The following is a 20,593-nucleotide window of genomic DNA, read 5'->3' as shown; positions in this document are numbered from 1 at the left end:
ACTGAGCAAACAGTATTAATAGAATTGACAGTTTCAGGAAAGCTGGGACATGTCTATGGCTCAAAATTTTTTAATTAATGAACTGTGGTAGCTGGGCTAAAATAAAAGAAAACGAGAGAGAAGGGGATATCTTAGTAGGCGGCCATGAAAACACTAAGGGAGTTATAAGGAGAGAGTAGGCACAGGCAGTCATTATATGAAGAGCAATGATGCGTATCTAGAACTTCCACATACGTGTGCACACATTGCAATTAGAAAACATTTATTTCTCAAGGTGTTCATTTTTCAAACATCTGTAAAAAGTTTCAGTGTTCTGATTCTTTGGAGAAAATTCTAAGTAAGAGAAAAAATACACTGGTGAAAGAAAAATCAAGCAATTGGATGATTTTTTAAAATAAATTGAAGAAAATAAGCCTTCTAAACAGAAAGTAGTTGACGGCAGGTCCATAGATCATATGTCGAAACCCAGGGTTATCACCACAGCTGTACATAAAAATGACTTGAGAACATTTAAAAAAAATTAGTATATTGGCCCCTCCCCAGACCAATTAAATCAGCGTCTATGAGGATGAGTCCTAGAGGACAGTGATATTGAAAGCTCACTAGAGTTTTACAAATGAGCAGCCACAGTTGAGAATCATTGGATTAAACTGGTGATTCACAATGGTAGACTCGGCTTTCTCAAACTTTTCACACCAGCCTCGTTCTTACCAAAATTTCCTAAAGTACCTAGAATCTTGGGAAAAGGGGACAGGCGGGAGAAAGGTAATAGGGAGAACAATTTGAAGAGACTTAGCTAGATAAGGTCATTCCCCATTACCAACCCTCTTGAGAACTACTGTTCTGTAGTATTACCCAAGATGCCTCATCCCTTTTTTTTTTTTTTTTTTTTTTTTTGAGATGGCGTCTCTCTCTTATCACCCAGGCTGGAGTGCAGTGGCACAATCTCAGCTCACTGCAACCTCCGCCTCCTGCGTTCAAGCAATTCTCCTGCATCAACCTCCTGAGTAGCTGGGACTGCAGGCATGTGCCACCACACTTGGCTAATTTTTGTATTTTTAGCAGAGATGGTTTTTCACCATGTTGGTCAGGCTGGTCTCGAACTCCTGACCTCAAGTGATCCGCCACCTTGGCCTCCCAAAGTGCTGGAATTACAGCCATGAGTCACCACGCCCAGCCCCTCACCCCTTTCTTTGATGTGACCTTAAACATTTGAGGATAAGGTAATAAATAAATAAATATCCAACCAACCAACCAACCACAAAAAACAAGTTTTTGAATCCAGAAGGCAAAATCATGAACTCATCCTGGCAGAGGTACTACCACATCTAGCACACTCCCTCAAGGAAAACAGACAGGAAGTAGCTAGAAGATATATATTTTAAGAGGCATCCAACAACTATTGTACTAGCACTCGAGGCTCCAGCCCCTCTCTAGTCATCCAGTCAAAAACGAAAACAAACAACTGCAGACCAGCCTCATACATCATCAGGGAAAAGTACCAGGGATGAGAAGGGGCCTTGGGCTAACAAAGAGTCCAAGAGCTCTTAGGTCACAAGCAACAGACAGTTGCTTTGTTTTATGTTTCTTCCACATTTCCTGATCAATGCTGTATTCACAGCTTTATGTTTTTATTTCTTATTTATTTGTTTTAAGATGAAGTTTTGTCCTTGTCGCCCAGGCTGGAGTGCAATGGTGTGATCTCGGCTCACTACAACCTCCACCTCCTGGGTTCAAGCGATTCTCCTGCCTCAGCCTCCCAAGATTACAGCTGTCCACCACACGCCCAGTTAATTTTTTGTATTTTTAGTAGAGTCGAGTTTTCACCATGTTGGCCAGGCTGGTCTTGAACTCCTGACCTCAGGTGATCCACTCACCTCGGCCTCCCAAAGTACTGGGATTACAGGCATGGGTGCTCCACCTCACAGCACTTCTAAAAAGCATGGAGGCCGAGGAATTAAGCCATGAGGAAGATGTTCCTTCAGCTTCCTCAGTACCTCAAACAGCCTTCAGAGCTCCAGACCCTTCCCCAGCAGTGAGTACTCAGAACGGCTCCCCTCCGAAGATCACAGCTGGGCCTGCCACCATCTCCCAGTCCCCTTCCTCCTAATTCTCATCTACTTCTGTGGGATGGCCAAATACACTAACCTGGCTCAGGGATGTGCTTCATTTCTGGCATCCCGCTTCCAGCATCACTTGCCATGATCATTACTATCAAGTCATGCCAGGCATCATGACCTCTACGCACACAGAAATGACTTGATTGTCTAGAGAATACTTTCCCTCTGTTGCTTTTCTTGACTGCCCTGGCAGTTTTCATGAAAATATAGTTTACTACATGAGTATGGCTCCCTCCCTCTTTCCACCCCAACTTTCTTTGGATTCCCTTCCCAGAACTTCAGCATTGTCTCTTATGGTGGGCAAGTTTCTCCACAGTTAGCAAGTATTCAGTAGCAACCAAGGTTCTACAAGACTTCTGAGGACCTAAGAAACACTCTTAAACTACCCACTATCTTCTCACCCAAAGTAATTCTTTGCCTCTACTCCCTATCCCCAGGCCTCTAATGGGTCCCATCAGCTTTCTCTTTATGCTTTAATCTACATCAAATTGCTTAAAGCTCACATAAAGGAGTTTCTTGCTTTTGTGACATTGTGAATGATATTCCTTCTGTTTGGAATACGTTTCCTTTCCTATTTCCCTTCTGCTTGGAAAACACCTCTCACGATCTCAGCTCCGGATTTATCTCCTCCAGAAAAGCCTATCCTGAGATCTTCCCTCCGAGTTTCTTAAATCACCCATGCCCCTATCTCTATCACTGCAGTTGCCACTTTATACTATAATTATTCATTTATGAGACTTCTCTACTTGACTTTGGGCTCAGCGAGGGCAGGGAGTGTGATACGGTCATCTTTGCTTCTCCAGCAGAGGGCGCACTCCACAAATGCTTTCGGAATGAATGTATGCATGATGGAGACAAACCCGATGGAAGAAACTCATGAGAACACATCTTCTTCTTTCACATTGACACTTGGGAGGTGAGGCTTTCTTACCACTGTGAGGTAAAGTCAACGAACTCTGCAGAGAACTTGTCTGCTGGGAGTTGTGGAGATGGCTCCTCTACCACCTGTTTGAGCTGCTGAAATGGAGTTCCCCAGGAATCATAGGGAAATCGAAGGATGGCCAACTCAATCTGGAGAAGAGAGGAAACAGCAGACAACAGTTTCAACAGGGCTGCGTTAGGGGATCACCCATGTTTCATTCGTGGAGAGCCAGAGGGAAACACAAGGCAAAGTTCAAGTATAAGGGGTGGGGGGAAATAAACTAATAATTTGTTCTCTAGCAATTTTCCCCAAATCCCTAGTGCTAGGGATTTTTAAATATTACTTACTAGCCACAGCCACTTAAGCCTATCTAAAACCAGGCCCCTCACTAAAACTCACTGTGGCACTTCATAAAAATTGTAAGCCAACAGTATTAAACTTCAGGATGTAAAGCTAAGAGGATTTCAAATGTTTGGTCTGAAAAGTAATTCCCAGCCTGAGACCTTTCCAGAGCTGAGCATCTACTGCCACCTGCAGGTCGCTTGGTGAAATGACAGGGGGAGAAAGCAACCTAGAACCAAATGACTCATCTTTTTTTGGACTTGAGAAAAGGCCACTTTGCATTACAGGATCACGTGTTTTCTGGGCAGGCAGGAGAAATAACTCATGGGATTTATTCAGCTGCTGTGCCTGGGGAGGAGCCAGGACCACAGTGGATAATTCCAGACCTCGGTGATCCACTGAAAATGTATGACCACCAAAGTGATGAAATTTACAATCACCAAAGCCATGAATAAGTTAGGAATAAATCATGTAACTTTAGGGCTTGTGTCTAAGGAAATCATCCTACTGGTTATCCTGTATTGAGGATATACCTGATTGATATGGTGTGGCTGCATCCCCACCCAAATCTCATCTTGAATTGTAGCGCCCATAATTCCTACATGTTGTGGGACAGACCCAGTGGGAGATAATTGAATCATGGGGTGGTTCCCCCATACTGTTCTACGGTTCTCACGGTAGCAAAAAAGTCTCATGAGATCCGATGGTTTTATGAAGCATCTCTCTTTTCGCTTGGCCCTCTCATTCTCTCTTGTCTGCCACCATGTAAGATGTGCCTTTCACCTTCCACCATGATCATGAGGCCTCCCCAGCCACATGGAACTGTAAGTCCATTCAACCTCTTTTTCTCTTAAATTACTCAGTCTTGGGGATGCATTTATCAGCAGTGTGAAAACGAACTAATACACTGACCTCATCAGTCTTTAACTTCTACTTCTCCAACAAAAATATCCTGGGAAGCATAGCCTATGTCCTGGAAAACACGGCCCTATCAGGGTTCACGCACATTAGCATTCTTTGCACAGCTTAAGTTTCTTGCCTTGGCTTGAATAATTGAATTTTAAACTATAAGGAATATGGTCAGATCCTCTTATTTTACAGATGAGGATAGGAAGATAGTCTGTGTGACTGTAACAATTACTCAAAAAGGCATACAGCTCGTCAGAGGTGGAATCAAGAGAAAAATTGGTTTCCCCAATCCCGTGTCGGTGTTTTTACTATACCACACTACAAACAATTATTACTCAAAATCTCCTACCACCTCAGCAGGAGAGGGCGCCCCAAACCAGCATTTAGGGCATTTGTTTCTTGGACCCAAAGTCCACCTCATTCAAGTTTCATGCCCACAACCTCATAGTTCATGACAATTGGCATACACTACCATCGTGATGCCCAGACTCCAAATGTCAGACTTCACACTGTATCCCTTCTGGTTGAGCTCTGGGTTTATTCTTTCAGGCTGGAAAGGAGACAGACAACTGAGAAACTGGGAAGACAGTTGAGATAACATTCTTAGTTCAACAGTCTCTGGGGATGGGGGTAGCATCAGCTGCCAAGTGAGTTGTTATAAGCTGTTAACATGCCTCTGAGGCCAAGAAGACCTGGTTAACTACAATAAATATCCATGTCTCCACAGGGTTTCCTTTCTTCTGTGTTTGTCTTTTCTTGGACACAGTAATGGATCAAGTTCCTTTCATAACAAATTTAAAATCTGCCTTAAGAAGAAACAGGGTATACGTTGTAAAGCTACTTTGCCCATCTAGAATTATCCTTGTTTAAAACATGAACAGTCCAGAACTCAATAAAACAAGAGTCACTGGGCTACTGTCCCATGCTAATAGACCTGAGCAATTTTTAACTAAACACAGACAGGAAGCTTTTCGATTCAAAGCACAAGTCCATTTCCACATAGAATCTAGCGTCTGTTCCTTCAGTTAAAGGGGATTGCAAGGTCTCTGCTAAAGGCAGTGAATCTTCACAGCTGTGAGGTCTTCTCATGACTAATCTAACTGTCTTGTTTGGGTAATTTAAGTTCTAATTTACTATTTTGTCCTCAACAAACAATGCAATACTCCCCTGCGATACAGTGTGGAAAACTGTGCAGGCTATATGTATTGTATATATGATTTTTCAAATAACATATTTCTTTCACTTGATTTTTTTAAAGTAATACATATATAATTATGGTCTGAACGTTTGTTCCCCACCAAAATCCACGGGTTAAAATCTAATCGCACATGTGATGGTATCAGAAGGCAGGGCCTTCATGAGTCATGAAGGTGGAACACTAATGAATAGGACTGGGGTCCTTATAAAAGAAGCCCTAGAGAGATCCCTCGCCCCTTTCACTGTGGGAAGACTAAGCAGGAAGGAGATATGGATGATCCTGAGAAACGTGAGCCCTCATCAGACACCAAATCTTCTGGTGCCTTCATCTTGGATTTCCTAGCCTCCAAAAACTGTGAGAAATAAATTTCTGTTGTTTATAGGCTGCCTGGCTTATGTTATTTTGCCTAGCAGCCTGAACAAACTAAGACAATATACGAAGCAAGTGAGTAAAGATTTCAGACATGACATTTTGAAGAAAAACTAAGAGGCAGACTACTTTTGGAGTCTTACGTACATTTCCATTTTCCCTCTGTGGCCATCCATTGCTTGTTTCCCAGCATGATTTGTCAGCAGTGACATTACCAGATGCCACGCTAGCTAATGTACTTACGGCCATGTATGGTTTGCAACCCGCATCAATTGTTTTAGCAACAGAGTCCACCAAGTAGCCACTGATTCCAAAATCGCACATCTTCACTTGACCGAGAGCATTAATGAGTACATTAGAAGGCTTGACGTCTGAAAGCAAAAGCAACCAGGATCCCATCATTCCAGTCTGCTTTCAAGGTTCATTTCTCTACCACCAGAGGGCCTAAAATCTCCATTTGTCCATCTTCCTTTCCCCAAGTTGCCCAACACAGAAGTAACTGCCATCCCTGACCCATAGGTATAAACTGCTTATTGCTTTCAACTTGATTTTCTATTTCATGTTTTGTTCATGCCTCGTAGAACTGTGAATTTCTCAATACAAAAAACTGCATTCTCCACTGATTTTATGATCTTCATTACCCTCATATTTGCAGTAAGAACCTAAAAAATTATTACTGAATCAAATGCCCGATTCAAAATGATCTAATGATATTTAATGTAGGAGTAATAAAACGAAGAACAAAAAGGCAGACCGTGACACAATGATATACCAAACATGACCAAACCAACCTTTGTTTCTGTTTGGTTTGGTTTTTTCTTCAAGATAAGGTTTTACTGTCACTCAACTGGTATGCAGTGGTGTGATCATAGGTCACTGCAGCCTCAAACTCCTGGGCTCAAATCACCCTCCTGCCTCAGTCTCCTAGTAGCTAGGACTACAGGTGTGCACCACCATGCCCGGCTTTTTATTTTTTTATTTTATTTTAATTTTTTTGATAGACAGGATGTCTCTTGACCAGGCTGGTCTCAAACTCCTAGCCTCAAGCAATCCTCCCACCCCACCTCCCAAAGGGTTGTGATTACAGATGTGAGCCACCAAGCCCAGCCCAAAGCAACAAATTTTGATTGAAACCTCTGCAAGTGATGTGTCAGAGGTCACATAGTGTAAAGGATCATGAACCCAGGTATTCCAGACCACAGGGCAGGTACTGAAGAAGCAGTATTACAGACCAGATTTTAAATTAATCCCTTTGACTAGAAAGATTTAACTCACCCACCCATATGCCCAAAAAATGGAACTACAATTATCTCTGGATAATAAAATTTGAAATTACAGTTAATTTTTTCCCTTTGTGATACTTTTCACAATGCCCATAAAATTGGAAGATAAAGATTATTACAAAAGCTTTAAAAATTATCCTTTATAATTTTCCCTTTAAGCTGAAAGACATACAAATTTCATTTTATTATTTTTATACCTTACATATATTCTCTAATATGAATTACATATTTCATAATGGTGAAATAACCCTTAATGTTAATTTCAAACTTGTGAATAATCTACAGTCCTTTTCCTATCTGTATTCCTTACTATTTTCTTCTCCTCATCTTCCTTCATCCTATTTTTCCAATTTTTAATAATAACAACTAACAATAATAGGCACACTGTGGAAGGCATTTTACATTATTTCCAGGCTCAGAGAGTTCAAGAATTATCCAAACCACAAGGCCCTCTTACATACCAGTACATTCCATTATTTTTCCCAAAGACATGGTTGAGGGTATCTCTTCCCCGAAGTTTCCCTAACGACAATCACTAAGTGATAGCACTTACTTATTTTACATTATCTAAATTACTTCTATATTTGGTACTTGCTTTTTTTATTTTTTATTTATTTATTTATTTATTTTTTTGAGATGGAGTCTCACTGTGTCGCCCAGGCTGGAGTGCAGTAGTAAGATCTTGGCTCACTGCAACCTCTTCCTCCCAGGTTCAAGTGATTCTCATGCCTCAGCCTCCCAAGTAGCTGGGATTACAGGCACCCACCACCACACCCAACTAATTTTTGTATTTTCAGTAGAGACAGGGTTTTGTCATGTTGGCCAGGCTGGTCTCAAACTCTTGACCTCAGGTGATCCGCCTGCCTCGGCCTCCCAAAGTGCTGGGATTACAGGCATGAGCCACGGCACCCAGCTTGGTACTTTCATATTTCTAAGGGTTTTTTTTTTTGTTTCTTTTTGTTGTTGTTGTTTTGTTTTTTTGTATATTTATCTTACTTCCCTATAAGAATCCTGATGCATAATTTAATAACAGTATACTTTCTTCTCATATACCTCTCAGGGCATCTATTACATTTTAAAAGTGATTTTAAAAGATGAATAAATGGATGAATGGGTGGAGAGAAGATGAATGAATTAATGGATGGATGGATGAATGCATGGTTGAAGACATAACAGGCCAATAAGAAGGAAGAAAAGGAAGGAGGAAGAGATAAATCATTTTATCCTGCCTCTTGTTGTCTGAAAGGGCTCTGCTTTATACCAGTTTTTCACACTTTCATGTGCACAAGAATCACCTGGAAATCTTGTTAAAATGCAAATTCCAATTCATTTGATATTGAGACCCATGATTCGTTTACAACAAGCTCTCATGTGATGGCCAATACAGGATCGATTTTTATCATATTCTCTAAAATTCTCAATGATGTAATCCCACAGCTCTGCTGGCCAACAAGTGTTTATATTCAATTTGGATGTAAGACAAAGATCATGTCTTCTTATGTCCTCAGCCACGATAAGGAATACTACTTATATGGTTTGCTATCCAATCTCAAAAGAAAGCCCCTTAGTTCTCTTGCCTGAGTCAATTCTACTTCCATTCATGGGGGGTTGGGGGTAGGGAGGGTCTCCAGGTGAAGGAAATTAACTTTATCAAAGGAACAGCCAAGGCAGCTCATGGCTGCTTACCTCTGTGAATGACAGACAGCTTACTGTGTAAATGTTCTAATGCTTTTACAATCTGCAAGAGAAACACAAAGATAGATTTATTTATCATATCGCTGGAAAGAAATTGAATATTAAGTATATCAAGGTTTATTATGCTTGGCTTTAGATTACCAGTGAGATATTTTCTCAAATAGTGGTGGTCCTATCTAGGAAAATACATAGGAAGTTACGCAAATTGGACTCCATCCACCAGAGAGGACTGTATCTTATATCAGAAAGGATGTCTCCCTCATCTATCTTGTTCATTTGCCCTCATTCTTTTTCTCTCCACCCTCCTGAACCTGAATAGCCATGAAGGTAGAAGACCTTCTTTCTATTTATTTTCCTTCTGCTTCATTCTATGCCTACTAGTCTTAAGAGAATATTTTAAACATCCATAAATGAAAATCAAAATAAACTAATGTCAGAATATAGACACCAGGAATGTGGTCATAGCTGATGAATGCAGCACTTAGAGTCATTTAACCTAGAGTCTGTCAAACCAAAGCAGGGCTAGAATCTTCTATATAGTGCTCAGAAAGGAAAGCATGTATTTATCCATCCACCAATAAATGTCAACAGACATGTACGAATAGTAGCTCTGGCCCAGGTAGTATTTCTTCATATTGAGATACAAAGACACATAGGGACTTTATTTCTCACATTATCCTTGCAGTAGGGATCAAAATGTACTCACAGAAACTGCTATTTTCCCTAAGATGTCCTCTGGAATTGTCTGGCCTTTATCAATAACTTGTTTGTAGAATTTATCTAGTGATGTGTCCATGAGCTCCATGCAGATCCACACATCACCCTGGAGACCAATTGGTTCAGGAATTGTTTAAAAGGATGAAAAAGGGAGAAAGAAAAATTAAAAAAAACAGTAAATACCTGTCCTGAAGAATTAACTATTTCTTTCTTGAATTTTGAGGGGAAATATATTGCTTTCTGTCAAGATCATAAAGGAATTCACAAATAAGCAAGGTTATCTCCAAAGAGCAAACCAGTAGGTAGCTGAGCAGAACCTGCATGTGATCTCCTACCCCTTAATGAAAAATGGAATCTAATTACTAACAGACATAAGCAATAAAACCCCAGAAATCCAGGCCTTTACTGATACCACTGTCTAGGAGTTAGGTCTAGATGCCTACTCCCTGTCGGATCTCTCACACTAAACAACAGCAATAGTCAGTCAAAAAGCTGGTTTTAATGAGGTGAAGCCTCATAATTCATATCATGGTGAAGTGAAAAACAGAGGTAGAGAAAAGAGATCAAAGTACGTCTACATGGTACACAAGTAGGCTAGATGAAGTTCCTAAAGCAGTCCAAAGACCAGAATATTTCCAATTATAAGAGATCTATGCAAATCAGTCTATAGGCGATATAGAAAGTTCTGCCAAGATAAACAAAACAAAAAAAGAAAGGAGAAGAGAATCTCTGCATCTTAAAAAGGCTAACCACATTTGAAAATACCATAATTTCAATCCAACCTTGCCCCAGGGCATGTCATCATTGCACACACGTAAACCCCCCTATACAAGATGTGTCAAAGAAGAAAGAGCTCCATGATTGTGATGGCATTTACGTGATCAAAGAAACTTCTTTTTACGTTATTGTTCTCCCTGGACTTTGAATTGAAGGGTCACCTACCTCCCGAAACAGTGCGCCATAAAAGGTGACGGTGAATGGACAGTCCACCGTCCTCATGGAAATATCCAAATCCATCAGTAGCCTTTTCTGTTCCTGGCTATTTACTGTGGCTCGAATCCGCTGAATGCAAATGCATGGAAAATTTATGGTTACTACTCTGAGGATGAGGCAGGCAGGGACCTGAAGGAGTCCCATCATGAAAATAGTACAGTTCATAACACAACTTCTAGCAACAACATTGTGAATATCCACCCTAAGTGATTAGCTATCTGTAACACATGAAAATAAGGAAGGCTGTTACTCATTTGATTTCCTGAACAGTCTTGGTAAGAAACAAATTGATAGTATGTTTTGGAGAGTGACAAAATATTTTGGAATGTATTTCCAAGTTACAAAAACAATCTGGTTTACTGTATTATGTCTGTTCAGTGCAAAGAGGACACAATATTAAGGACTTTGCTGCTTATCTGAGGTCCCAAGAAAATAAAAAGCCAAAAGCGCTTCTTTGGGAACAGGTAAGAGTATTTGGAGGGAAAAGTAACTGTAAGAGAATTGGTACAGCTATAGGAAACGGAAGGAATTAGAGAGAAATAGAGAAACCGTTCATTCTTTATCCCAGTGCTTCTGTGGCAAGAAAAATCTGTCACACTAGCAAATGTAGCCTTACAGAAACATGATTATGTCATTACATGATAGGAGAGATACAATATCACTAGGCCTTCACGCTTTTTGCCTACTTAGCAAGTCAGCAGAAGAACAGACTGAAAAATCTACAAGATAAAAGTATTCCCATTCTTCAAAAGCAAAGGGATCCAAGTCCCTTTGATTATTCCTAACGATGGCCCAAATCTATTAACTCAACTAGAGATGTTAATTCTTTGTGATCCTCCCAGCATCTACTCAATAATATGAAATGATTTTAAATTTCCTTTCATAGCTCAAAAACTACGTAGATTGACCCTAGATATATTTTACCCTCCTTTTTCCACAAATGGAGACAATTTTCTCTCCCAATTCTGGTTTCTTGATTTTCAGGGGCAACTCTTTAAAAGCAACAAAATATAGAATAAAAGAGATTTATGAGTCATAACAGCCAAATGCAATACGTAAACTTTCGTTGGGATGCTGATTTGAAAATCCAAAAGGACAAAACAAACACACACACTTTGAGATGATCAAGGAAATTTTTACTTGGACTGTGGATTAGATGAAGGAATTATTATTATCATTATTATTATTATTATTTGAGATGGAGTCTCGCTCTGTCATCCAGGCTGGAGTGCAGTGGCATGATCTTGGCTCACCACAACCTCCACCTCCCGGGTTCAAGTGATTCTCCTGCCTGAGCCTCCCAAGTAGCTGGGACTGCAGACACGTGCCACCATGCCCGGCTAATTTTTTGTATTTTTAGTAGAGATGGGGTTTCACTATGTTGGCCAGGTTGGTCTCGAACTCCTGACCTCGTAATCCACCTGCTTTGGCCTCCCAAAGTGCTGGGATTACAGGCATGAGCCACCATGCCTGGCCCATTAATTATTTTTAAGTGTGATGATGACATGGTAGTTTTGTAAAAATTTAAAATTGTGAAAGAATGGATGGAGGGTGAGTTAAGAGTTAAAAAAACAAACAAACAAACAAAAAAAAAACCCAACAAATAAAAAGTAGATACAACTCACACCAAGGAAGCCTTTTCCAAAATACCTTTTGAGGAAAATATTCTTCCCTCCAAATAATCTTTTATGCTTTACCCTACGGAAGATGGTTTTGCTTCTATTAAAAGGGCTGGTTGACAATTGAGATGGACAAATGTATACACAGCAGATAGAAAACATTTGGGAGAATGTCAACTCTACCTTCACTGCCATGATCTGCCCGCTGGGCACGTGCCGCATCTTCTCCACCACCCCGTACGCACCTCGTCCCAGTTCCATTATAGGCTCTAGGTCATCTGCCTTCACCTCAAAGTTCTGCAAGAGAGAAAAGGAATAATGCAATGGGAAAGAGAAAAATAAACAGAACAGAGAGCACCTTATCTTCTATCTCGTTTCTCTCAATATTCTGAGGATTATTTCTGGGCCAGAAGATTTTCTAGCATGTCAAAGCAGCCTCTGAAAGCAAGAAGCTACAAGAAGGGCCAAGAGATGTCTAGGAGCTCCCACGGGGGTAGCCCACCTGCTTGTCCCAGGCAACACAGAAACACAACTTGGATTCAGCTTGCTTATGTCTCAGTTGAAGCTATTTCACTGCAGTTCTTTAGCCATGACCCTTCATTGTGTCTGTAACCCACTATTGACTGATGGCAACTAGATTATGTCTGAGCTTTGAGAAACACCGTCCCAAGAGAACCATCTACTCTCTTCAAATGCCTTCCATCAAAACCACAGTAGCCTGATTTCAATTCAACATTTTTTCAAAATAGCAAAAACTTTGCATACCACTTCCCTTTAAATGCAAATGTTTTTTGACTCATCCCTGACAGCATGCTAGGGGAAACAAAGCATACATATAAAATGGCCAACGTATTAGCTGGCAGACGTGATTTTTTCTTACCTGATTTCCAATAGAAATGCAAGCCTTGGAGTCTAAATCTCGAGGTGGTCTAAGAAAGATAAGGGGGAAAAGAATAAACATAAGCTAATGAGTCAATTATATCCTTCCCAAATCACACGCCACTGGGGGTATTTTTCCTTAAAAAGAAAGTGGAAGTTCATGAGTAAACTGAAGCAGCATATGAGTGTGAATAAGAGGAGATTTGAAATAAATTACATTTGGGTTTAAATTACTTAATCTCTTTGGGGCTCCATTTCTTCTTTCACATGGGGATATTAATATGCCTACATTGTGAAGCAGGAGTGAGTATTAAATGAGATAATACAACTAAAATGCTTAGCAGAATGTTTGGCATACAATAAATATCTAATTCATATGTGTGATTATATAGATAAGGGTGCCTAACTCCCAAGCCACAGACTAATACCAGTCAGCAGGAGATGAGTGGTGGGTGAAGGAGAGAAGCTTCACTTGTACTTGCAGTCACTCCCCATCGCTCACATTACCACCTGAGCTCTGCCTCCTGTCAGATCAGCGGTGGCATTAGATTCTCATAGGAGCACAAACCCTACTGTGAACTGTGTATATGAGGGATATAGGTTGCGTACTCCTTATGAAAATCTAATGCCTGATGATCTGTCACTGTCTCCCATCACCCCCAGATGGGACCATATAGTTGCAGGATAACAAGCTCAAGACCCTCATTGATTCTACATTATGGTGAGTTGTATAATTATTTCATGATGTATTACAATGTAATAATAATAGAAATAAAGTACACAATAAATGTAATGTGCTTGAATCATCCCGAAACCATCCCCCCACCCAGTTCATGGAAAAACCGTCTTTCAAAAAACCAGTCCCTGGTGCCAAAAAGGTTAGGGACTGCTGATACAGGTCATTGTGCTAGAGTAGTAAGTCTCAAGCTTTATCTTTCATCCAAGAGCACCAATACATATAATTATTTCACCACATGTCTCACAATTGTTTTAAGAAACAAATAGCAATGGCATATATTCTGTTAACTCACAAAATTCATAGAACATAAGAATTTCAAATCTAGTCCCTTCTTTCATAGATGGACAGAAGGTCCAGAGAGGAAAAGTGACTCCCCCCAGCCCACAGCTGCCCCAGGTCTCCTGATTTCCAGTTCTGCAACCTCTCTACTCTACCAGGCTGTCTCATCAAGCCCAGCAATATTTCTTCCATGCATAGCATTATACAATTCTGGGGTTTTCTTAGGAGCCAGAGCTTTGCTGATTTTGTTTCTATAGTCACTTCCTGAGTATTTATTTCTACTACTTCAATGATCTCTCAGGTGGTATCAATCTACTTAAGAGACAAATGTTTGGCTCTGGCTGTGCACACAACTAGAAGCTGAGAAAGGCACTTTCCTGAAAGAAATGTACCAACAGTAGTACGATAAACATAGCAAATGCTGGCCAGGTGCAGTGGCCCACGTCTGTAATCCCAGCACTTTGGGAGGCTGAGGTGGGCGGATCACCTGAGGTCAGGAGTTCGAGACCAGCCTGGCCAACACGGTGAAACCCCGTCTCTAGGAAAAACACAAAAATTAGCTGGGCATTGTGGCACACGTCTGTAATCCCAGATACTCGGCAGGCTGAGGCAGGAGAATCACTTGAACCCAGGAGGCGGAGGTTGCAGTGAGCCAAGATTGTGCCATTACACTCCAGCCTGGGTGATAGAGTGAGACTCTATATATATAAAACATACCAAATGCCAAAAAACACATTGTTAATGTGATCAAACAAAAAGAGCAACTAGAGGCTAAAGACGAAAGAATCCTGGTGCTGCCAGAAAAGACGGAAAGAGGGTGAGCAGGCAGGTAAAGACTCATGTCTCTCTGGAAGCACATTCCATGCCAGAAGAAGGCAAAGGAAAACGGAAAGAGAGAGGAAAAGGGAAAGATGAAAGGCAGAGAGAAAAGAAACCTTTGCCAATGAGGACTTTTTCCAGCTCTCAGGTATGATCCTAACCCTTTTGCTGAAATTAAATACATAAATAAAATTAAAAAGTAGGGATATGGGCTGGGCGTGGTGACTCACACCTGTAATCCCAGCACTTTGGGAGGCCGAGGCAGGTGGATCACCTGAGGTCAGGAGTTCGAAACCAGCCTGGCCAACGTGGTGAAACCCCGTCTCTACTAAAAATACAAAAATTAGCCGGGCATGCTGGCGGGTGCCTGTAATCCCAGCTACTCGGGAGGCTGAGGCAGGAGAATCGCTTGAACCCTGGAGGCAGAGGTTGAAGTTGAAGTGAGCCAAGATCGTGCCACTGCTGTCCAGCCTGGGCGACAAGAGCGAGACTCGGTCTCAAAAAACAAAACAAAACAACAACAAAAAAGAGGAAAATGGCAAGCCTTCTCTCACCTCAAAATTCTTTTGGAATACATAGAATACTTAAAGTTTTTTATACTAACTTAAAACTGGGGACTGAGAGAGAGAGAGCAGAAAAAAACAACACAAAACAAAATACACACACACACCCCCCAGCAAACAGCAGTGATGTGTTTCTATATCTTGTGTTTCTGAGCAGGGAATTTTTCTTCAGAAAAGGTTTCTGGAAGAATCAAATTTCTAAAACGCTACTTCCTCTTTCTCAAGATTTCCAAAGCTGTTTTTCCTTAGTTGTCACAATTTGCTTGTACTAATTTGTAATGGCACTTTGAAATAAAGGCAAATATGACTTTAAACATGTGACTAATATAAACAACAAAAATCCTTTGCAATTATTCAACACGCTGATTTTTTTTTTTTTTTTTTTTTTTTTTTGAGACAGAATCTCACCCTGTCACCCAGGCTGGAGTGCAGTGGCGCGATCTTGGCTCACTGCAACCTCCGCCTACTGGGTTCAAGCAATTATCCTGCCTCAGCCTCCCAAGCAGCTGGGATTACAGGCACCCACCACCACACCCAGCTAATCGTTGTACTTGGAGTAGAAACAGGGTTTCGCCATGTTGGCCAGGCTGGTCTCAAACTCCTGACCTCAAGTGATCCTCCCACCTCAGCCTCCGAAAGTGCTGGAATTACAGGCATCAGCCACCACACCCAGCCATCACCTTGACTTTTTAAAAGTATGAAGCAACAGAAAGGTCACTAATTATTTGGGGCTGCGACTGTTTTTGCCATCCAATGAGGTTATCGAAAACGAGTTCTTCCAAGTCTAATATTCTTATATTTTATATATATAGCAGGGCTCAGCAAATTACAGTCTGTGGTCCAGCTAAGAATGAGTTTTCCAAATTTAAATGCTTGTAAAAAAACAAAAAATAAACAACAGCATCCTCTGTGGCCCACGTAATATTTACTATCTGGCCTTTTACAAACAAAACAAAACAAAACAAACAAACAAAAAATGTTTGCTGAGTTTGGCTCTATACTAACTTTGCATTACCCCGGGACCTAATAGAAGGGTCTGGTGCCATTTTCCAGATTAAGAAAAATGAAACCCAGAAAAGCTGGGTGATTTTCTGAAGCCATACGGTCATCCGCAGAGCTGAAAATAAAACTCAAGTCACCTGAATCTCAGCCTTGACTTAAGGAGGAGAAAAAGGAAGAAGAGACGGAAATATAAAAAACTGGGCTAAGAGCTTTTTTACCTGCTCTCATGATTCCCATCGAGGCAGATTGAATACAAGGAACTTGCTCCCAATGCCCAGGCCTCCTCTAATGAAAATAATCAATTCGCCTGTGCCGCAGGCCCTTGGGCTCATCAAGTGGGCCAAAAATATCAAATGATGGGGCCAAGACTGACAAATCAGATTGGATTAGTTGACATTGTGCTCTGTCCAGGGCTGGGCATATTAGTTTGCCAGGGGCATTGCGATTCTGCAGGAAGTTTATACTGTGGGTGGATGTTCTCTGTCACTTATTCAATATTTTAGTCCTCTGGGGAAAAAACCAAGCTTATTACAAAAATTCTTCCCCTGGAAGACCAAAGGTCTTCCAAAGGTCACCTAGTATTCATTTTTTATATGAACAACCAGCTTCGGTTTAGTACGATAGTTATTCATCTATAATTTTACGTGAGGAATCAGTTCACTGGTTATTATCACAATTATTATTCATTTATTCAGAAATATTTATTGAGCACCTATTTGGGCAAGAGACTGTGTGAGCCATTTACATAAAATAGCTTCCTTAATTTTTACAACTCTCAGTGGTAGTATTAATAGTGGTGTTATTACCTCTAGTGAAATAGAATAGGGTATGAATTGAAATCGAGGTATTAATACCTCTTTCAGCAATTAATATTGAAAGTGACTAAATAATTTAAGAACACTCAGGCTGGGAGCAGTGGCTCACACCTGTAATCCCAGCACTTTGGGAGGCTGAGGCGGGTGGATCATGAGGTCAGGAGTTCGAGACCAGCCTGGCTAACATAGTGAAACCCCGTCTCTACTAAAAATACAAACTTAGCTGGGCATGGTGGCAGGTGCCTGTAGTCCAAGCTACTTGGGAGGTTGAGGCAGGAGAATTGCTTGAACCCGAGAGGCGGAGGTTGTGGTGAGCCACGATCACACCACTGCACTCCAGCCTGGGCAACAGAGCGAGACTCTGTCTCAAAAGAAAAAAGAACTCTTAGAGAGACAATGAGATTAGAACCCAGAGCTGCACCATAATGGCTTCTGATGCACAGTGTGCTGTAAAGGATACTACCTCTCATTTCACTAGCCATAAACTGTTTGCTCACAGCCTCTGCCAGTCTGCTGTGTGGCTAAGAGCACATCACTGAAAGTCAGAGATTCCTGAGCTTATATGCCAGTTCTTCCACTGAGAAGCTGTGCGATAATGCTCGCTTGGAGCTACCTTTCATCGAGCAGTTGCAATGCACCAGGCACTACACGAGACACTCATATGGATTATGACATCTAATCCTCAAGACAGCAACATCACTGTTATTCCCGGGTTTTTGTTTGTCTGTTTTTTGAGATGGAATCTCACTCTGTCATCTAGGCTGGAGTGCAATGGCATAATCTCGGCTCACTGCAACCTCCACCTCCTGGGTTCAAGTGATTCTCCTGCCTCAGTCTCCCAAGAAACTGGGACTACAGGCGCCCGCCGCCACGCCCGGCTAATGTTTTGGTATTTTTAGAAGGGGAAACTAAGGCTTAGCGCAGTTAGGTATTTTGCCTAAGGTATTCCACTAGTGAAGTTTAGATCCCAAATTTAAACCTAAGTGTTCTGGCTCCAGACCCTGAACTCTTACCCATGAAGCTATGCTCAACAGTTTGGAGCAATGCACCTGACCGTTGCACTGTTCTGTTTGTTCACATGTCAAATGAGAGTAACAAACACTGCCTCTGAGTTTCTTGTGGTGGTTAAATGAAACAATATGAACTAGCAGCAAACTGATTTAGAATTGGTCACTATCAATTAAGGGAAGGGACAGCCCACACTGGCATCAGTAGCTCAGAGAAAGAGCTCAAACAGAGGGGCCACACACGTGGAACTCGGGAGAATGGAGCTTTGTCAAGGCCTATTTATTTTTGTGAAGCGCAGCAGAAGGAGGCAGGGTATGAATGGGAAGAAATCACCAAGCCAGCCTTCAAAAATTGCCAAGAAAAACACAAAATGTGGGAGCTACTTCTTTAGGAGTACAAATTTAAGCCTCGGCATTAAAGTCATAACAAGGAGACTCTTTGAGCTACGGTGGTATACTCTACAATAATGAAGTGATACTTTTTGCTTCACAAAGTGAAACAGATAAGTATATTCACAGCATATCCTATTAATACCATACGAGGGAAAAACAAAATATAAACTGCTTTTATCCTTGTTTATACCAAGAAAGCGTTTATGGTAGCCTTCCAAAATTCATAAAATTTATAAAATTAACATATACTTTATGCTATAATGTAAACTAATATAAAAGGTAAAGAATAAAAATTGTAAGGGGAAGGGATATAAGACTGCTGGCAGGTTGATATACGAATAAATCCCAAAGGAGATAGTAAAAATAAAAGCAGAAAGCAATAAAACTGAAAATAGGAAAATAAAACAAAGCCAGTTCTTCAAAAGAAAAAAAAAAATCAGTAAAGTGGATAAACCTCAAGCAAAACTGACAAATTTAACAAGAGAAGACACAAATTATCAGTATCAGGGAAGAAAAACAAAAAAAAAGGTGTCACAACAGATTGTACATCCATTTAAAGGATAGGCAGAGAACACTGTGAACAGTTTTACTCTCATAAATGTGACAACTTCGAAGAAATAGACCAACTCCTCAAAACCACATACTACCAAAACTCAGCCATAATGAAACAGATAATCTGAATAGTCCTGTAACTATTGAAGAAATTGGGATTGTGATTAAAAAGTCCCAGAAAAAAAAAAAATCCAGGCTCATTTTCTTTCATTGGAGAATTTTAACAAACATTCAAAGAAGAATTAGCACCAATTTTATACAATGTCTACCAAAAAATAGAAGCAACACTTACCAATTCATTTTTATTAGTATTACCTTAATACTAAAACTAGAAAATAATAGCACAAGAGAAATAATAAATAAACCATCACAGACCAACATCTCCCAAAAGCCTAGAAACAAAAATCCTCAACAAAATTTTAGCAAATCGAATCCAACAATGCACAAAAATATATACACCATAACTAACTGGGATTAATTTGGGGTATGCAAGGCTAGCTCAGTACATAAAAATGAATCAACATAATCTACATATCAACAGATCAAAGAAGAAAAATCTTATGATCATATCAATTGGTGCAGAGAAAGCATTCAACAAAATTCAATACCCATTCATAATAAAAGTTCTCAGGCAGGGCATGTTGGCTCGTGCCTGTAATCCTGGCACTTTGGGAGGGCCAAGGCAGGCAAATTGCTTACCCACGAGTTCGGACTAGCCTAGACAACACAGTGAAACCCCATCTCTACAAAATACAAAAATAAATTAGCCCAGTGTGGTGGCATGTACCTGTAGTTCCAGCTACTTCGGAGGCTGACATGGGAGGATCACTTGAGCCAGGGGAGGCTGAGACTGCAGTGAGCCATGAGCACACCACTGCACTCCAGCCTGGGTGACAGAGTGAGACCCTGTCTCAAAAACAAAAACAAACAATCAAAAAAAACCTCTCAGTATACTGAGAGATTTTATATAGCTGGGAACCTTTTCAACCTCATAAGTAACATCTACAAAAAATCTACAGTTAGCTTCATACTTACTAGTGAAAGACTAAATGCTTTCCCTCTAAGATGAGGAACAAACCAGTTTGCCTGCTCTCATCAACCTTACTAACATAGGACTGGACATTCTTGTCACTTCAATAAGGCAACAAAATGCAAGTAAAAATCAAAGTAAAGATTGGAAAAGAAGAAATAAAACTGTCTCCGTTTACAGATGCCATGACTGTCTACATAGAAAACTCTAAGGATTCGATGAAAAGCTTCTAGAACTAATGAGTGATTTTAGTAAAGTCACAGAATAGATCAGTTGCAGAATCCACAGAATACAAAATCAATACAGAAAAGATCTATTGCATTTCTATACACTGACAATGAACAAGTA

General features: G+C 40.6%; 1 protein-coding gene across 10 annotated transcripts in view; it reads right to left on the bottom strand.

Annotated features, from left to right (window-relative positions):
* Positions 1–20,593, bottom strand: part of MAP2K6 (mitogen-activated protein kinase kinase 6) — a 141,614-nt gene that overhangs the window by 22,585 nt on the left and 98,436 nt on the right. For all 10 annotated transcript variants that reach the window (XR_010581963.2, XM_045374500.3, XM_065531914.2 and 7 more), the window contains 8 exons: positions 13,048–13,096; positions 12,351–12,464; positions 10,498–10,617; positions 9,545–9,661; positions 8,830–8,881; positions 6,104–6,231; positions 4,766–4,843; positions 3,052–3,191 (listed from right to left, as the gene is read on the bottom strand). Coding sequence is in view for 9 of the 10 variants with exons in the window: in XM_045374500.3 (XP_045230435.1) it covers positions 3,052–3,191; positions 4,766–4,843; positions 6,104–6,231; positions 8,830–8,881; positions 9,545–9,661; positions 10,498–10,617; positions 12,351–12,464; positions 13,048–13,096 (798 nt within the window). In the remaining variant the exon portion in view is untranslated. The remainder of the gene's footprint in view (positions 1–3,051; positions 3,192–4,765; positions 4,844–6,103; positions 6,232–8,829; positions 8,882–9,544; positions 9,662–10,497; positions 10,618–12,350; positions 12,465–13,047; positions 13,097–20,593) is intronic.

This window comes from Macaca fascicularis, chromosome 16 (genome assembly GCF_037993035.2).
Source record: "Macaca fascicularis isolate 582-1 chromosome 16, T2T-MFA8v1.1".
Taxonomy (NCBI): domain Eukaryota; kingdom Metazoa; phylum Chordata; class Mammalia; order Primates; family Cercopithecidae; genus Macaca; species Macaca fascicularis.
The sequence above is the reverse complement of the archived record's forward strand: the minus strand, read 5'-3'. Positions and strand labels throughout refer to the sequence as shown.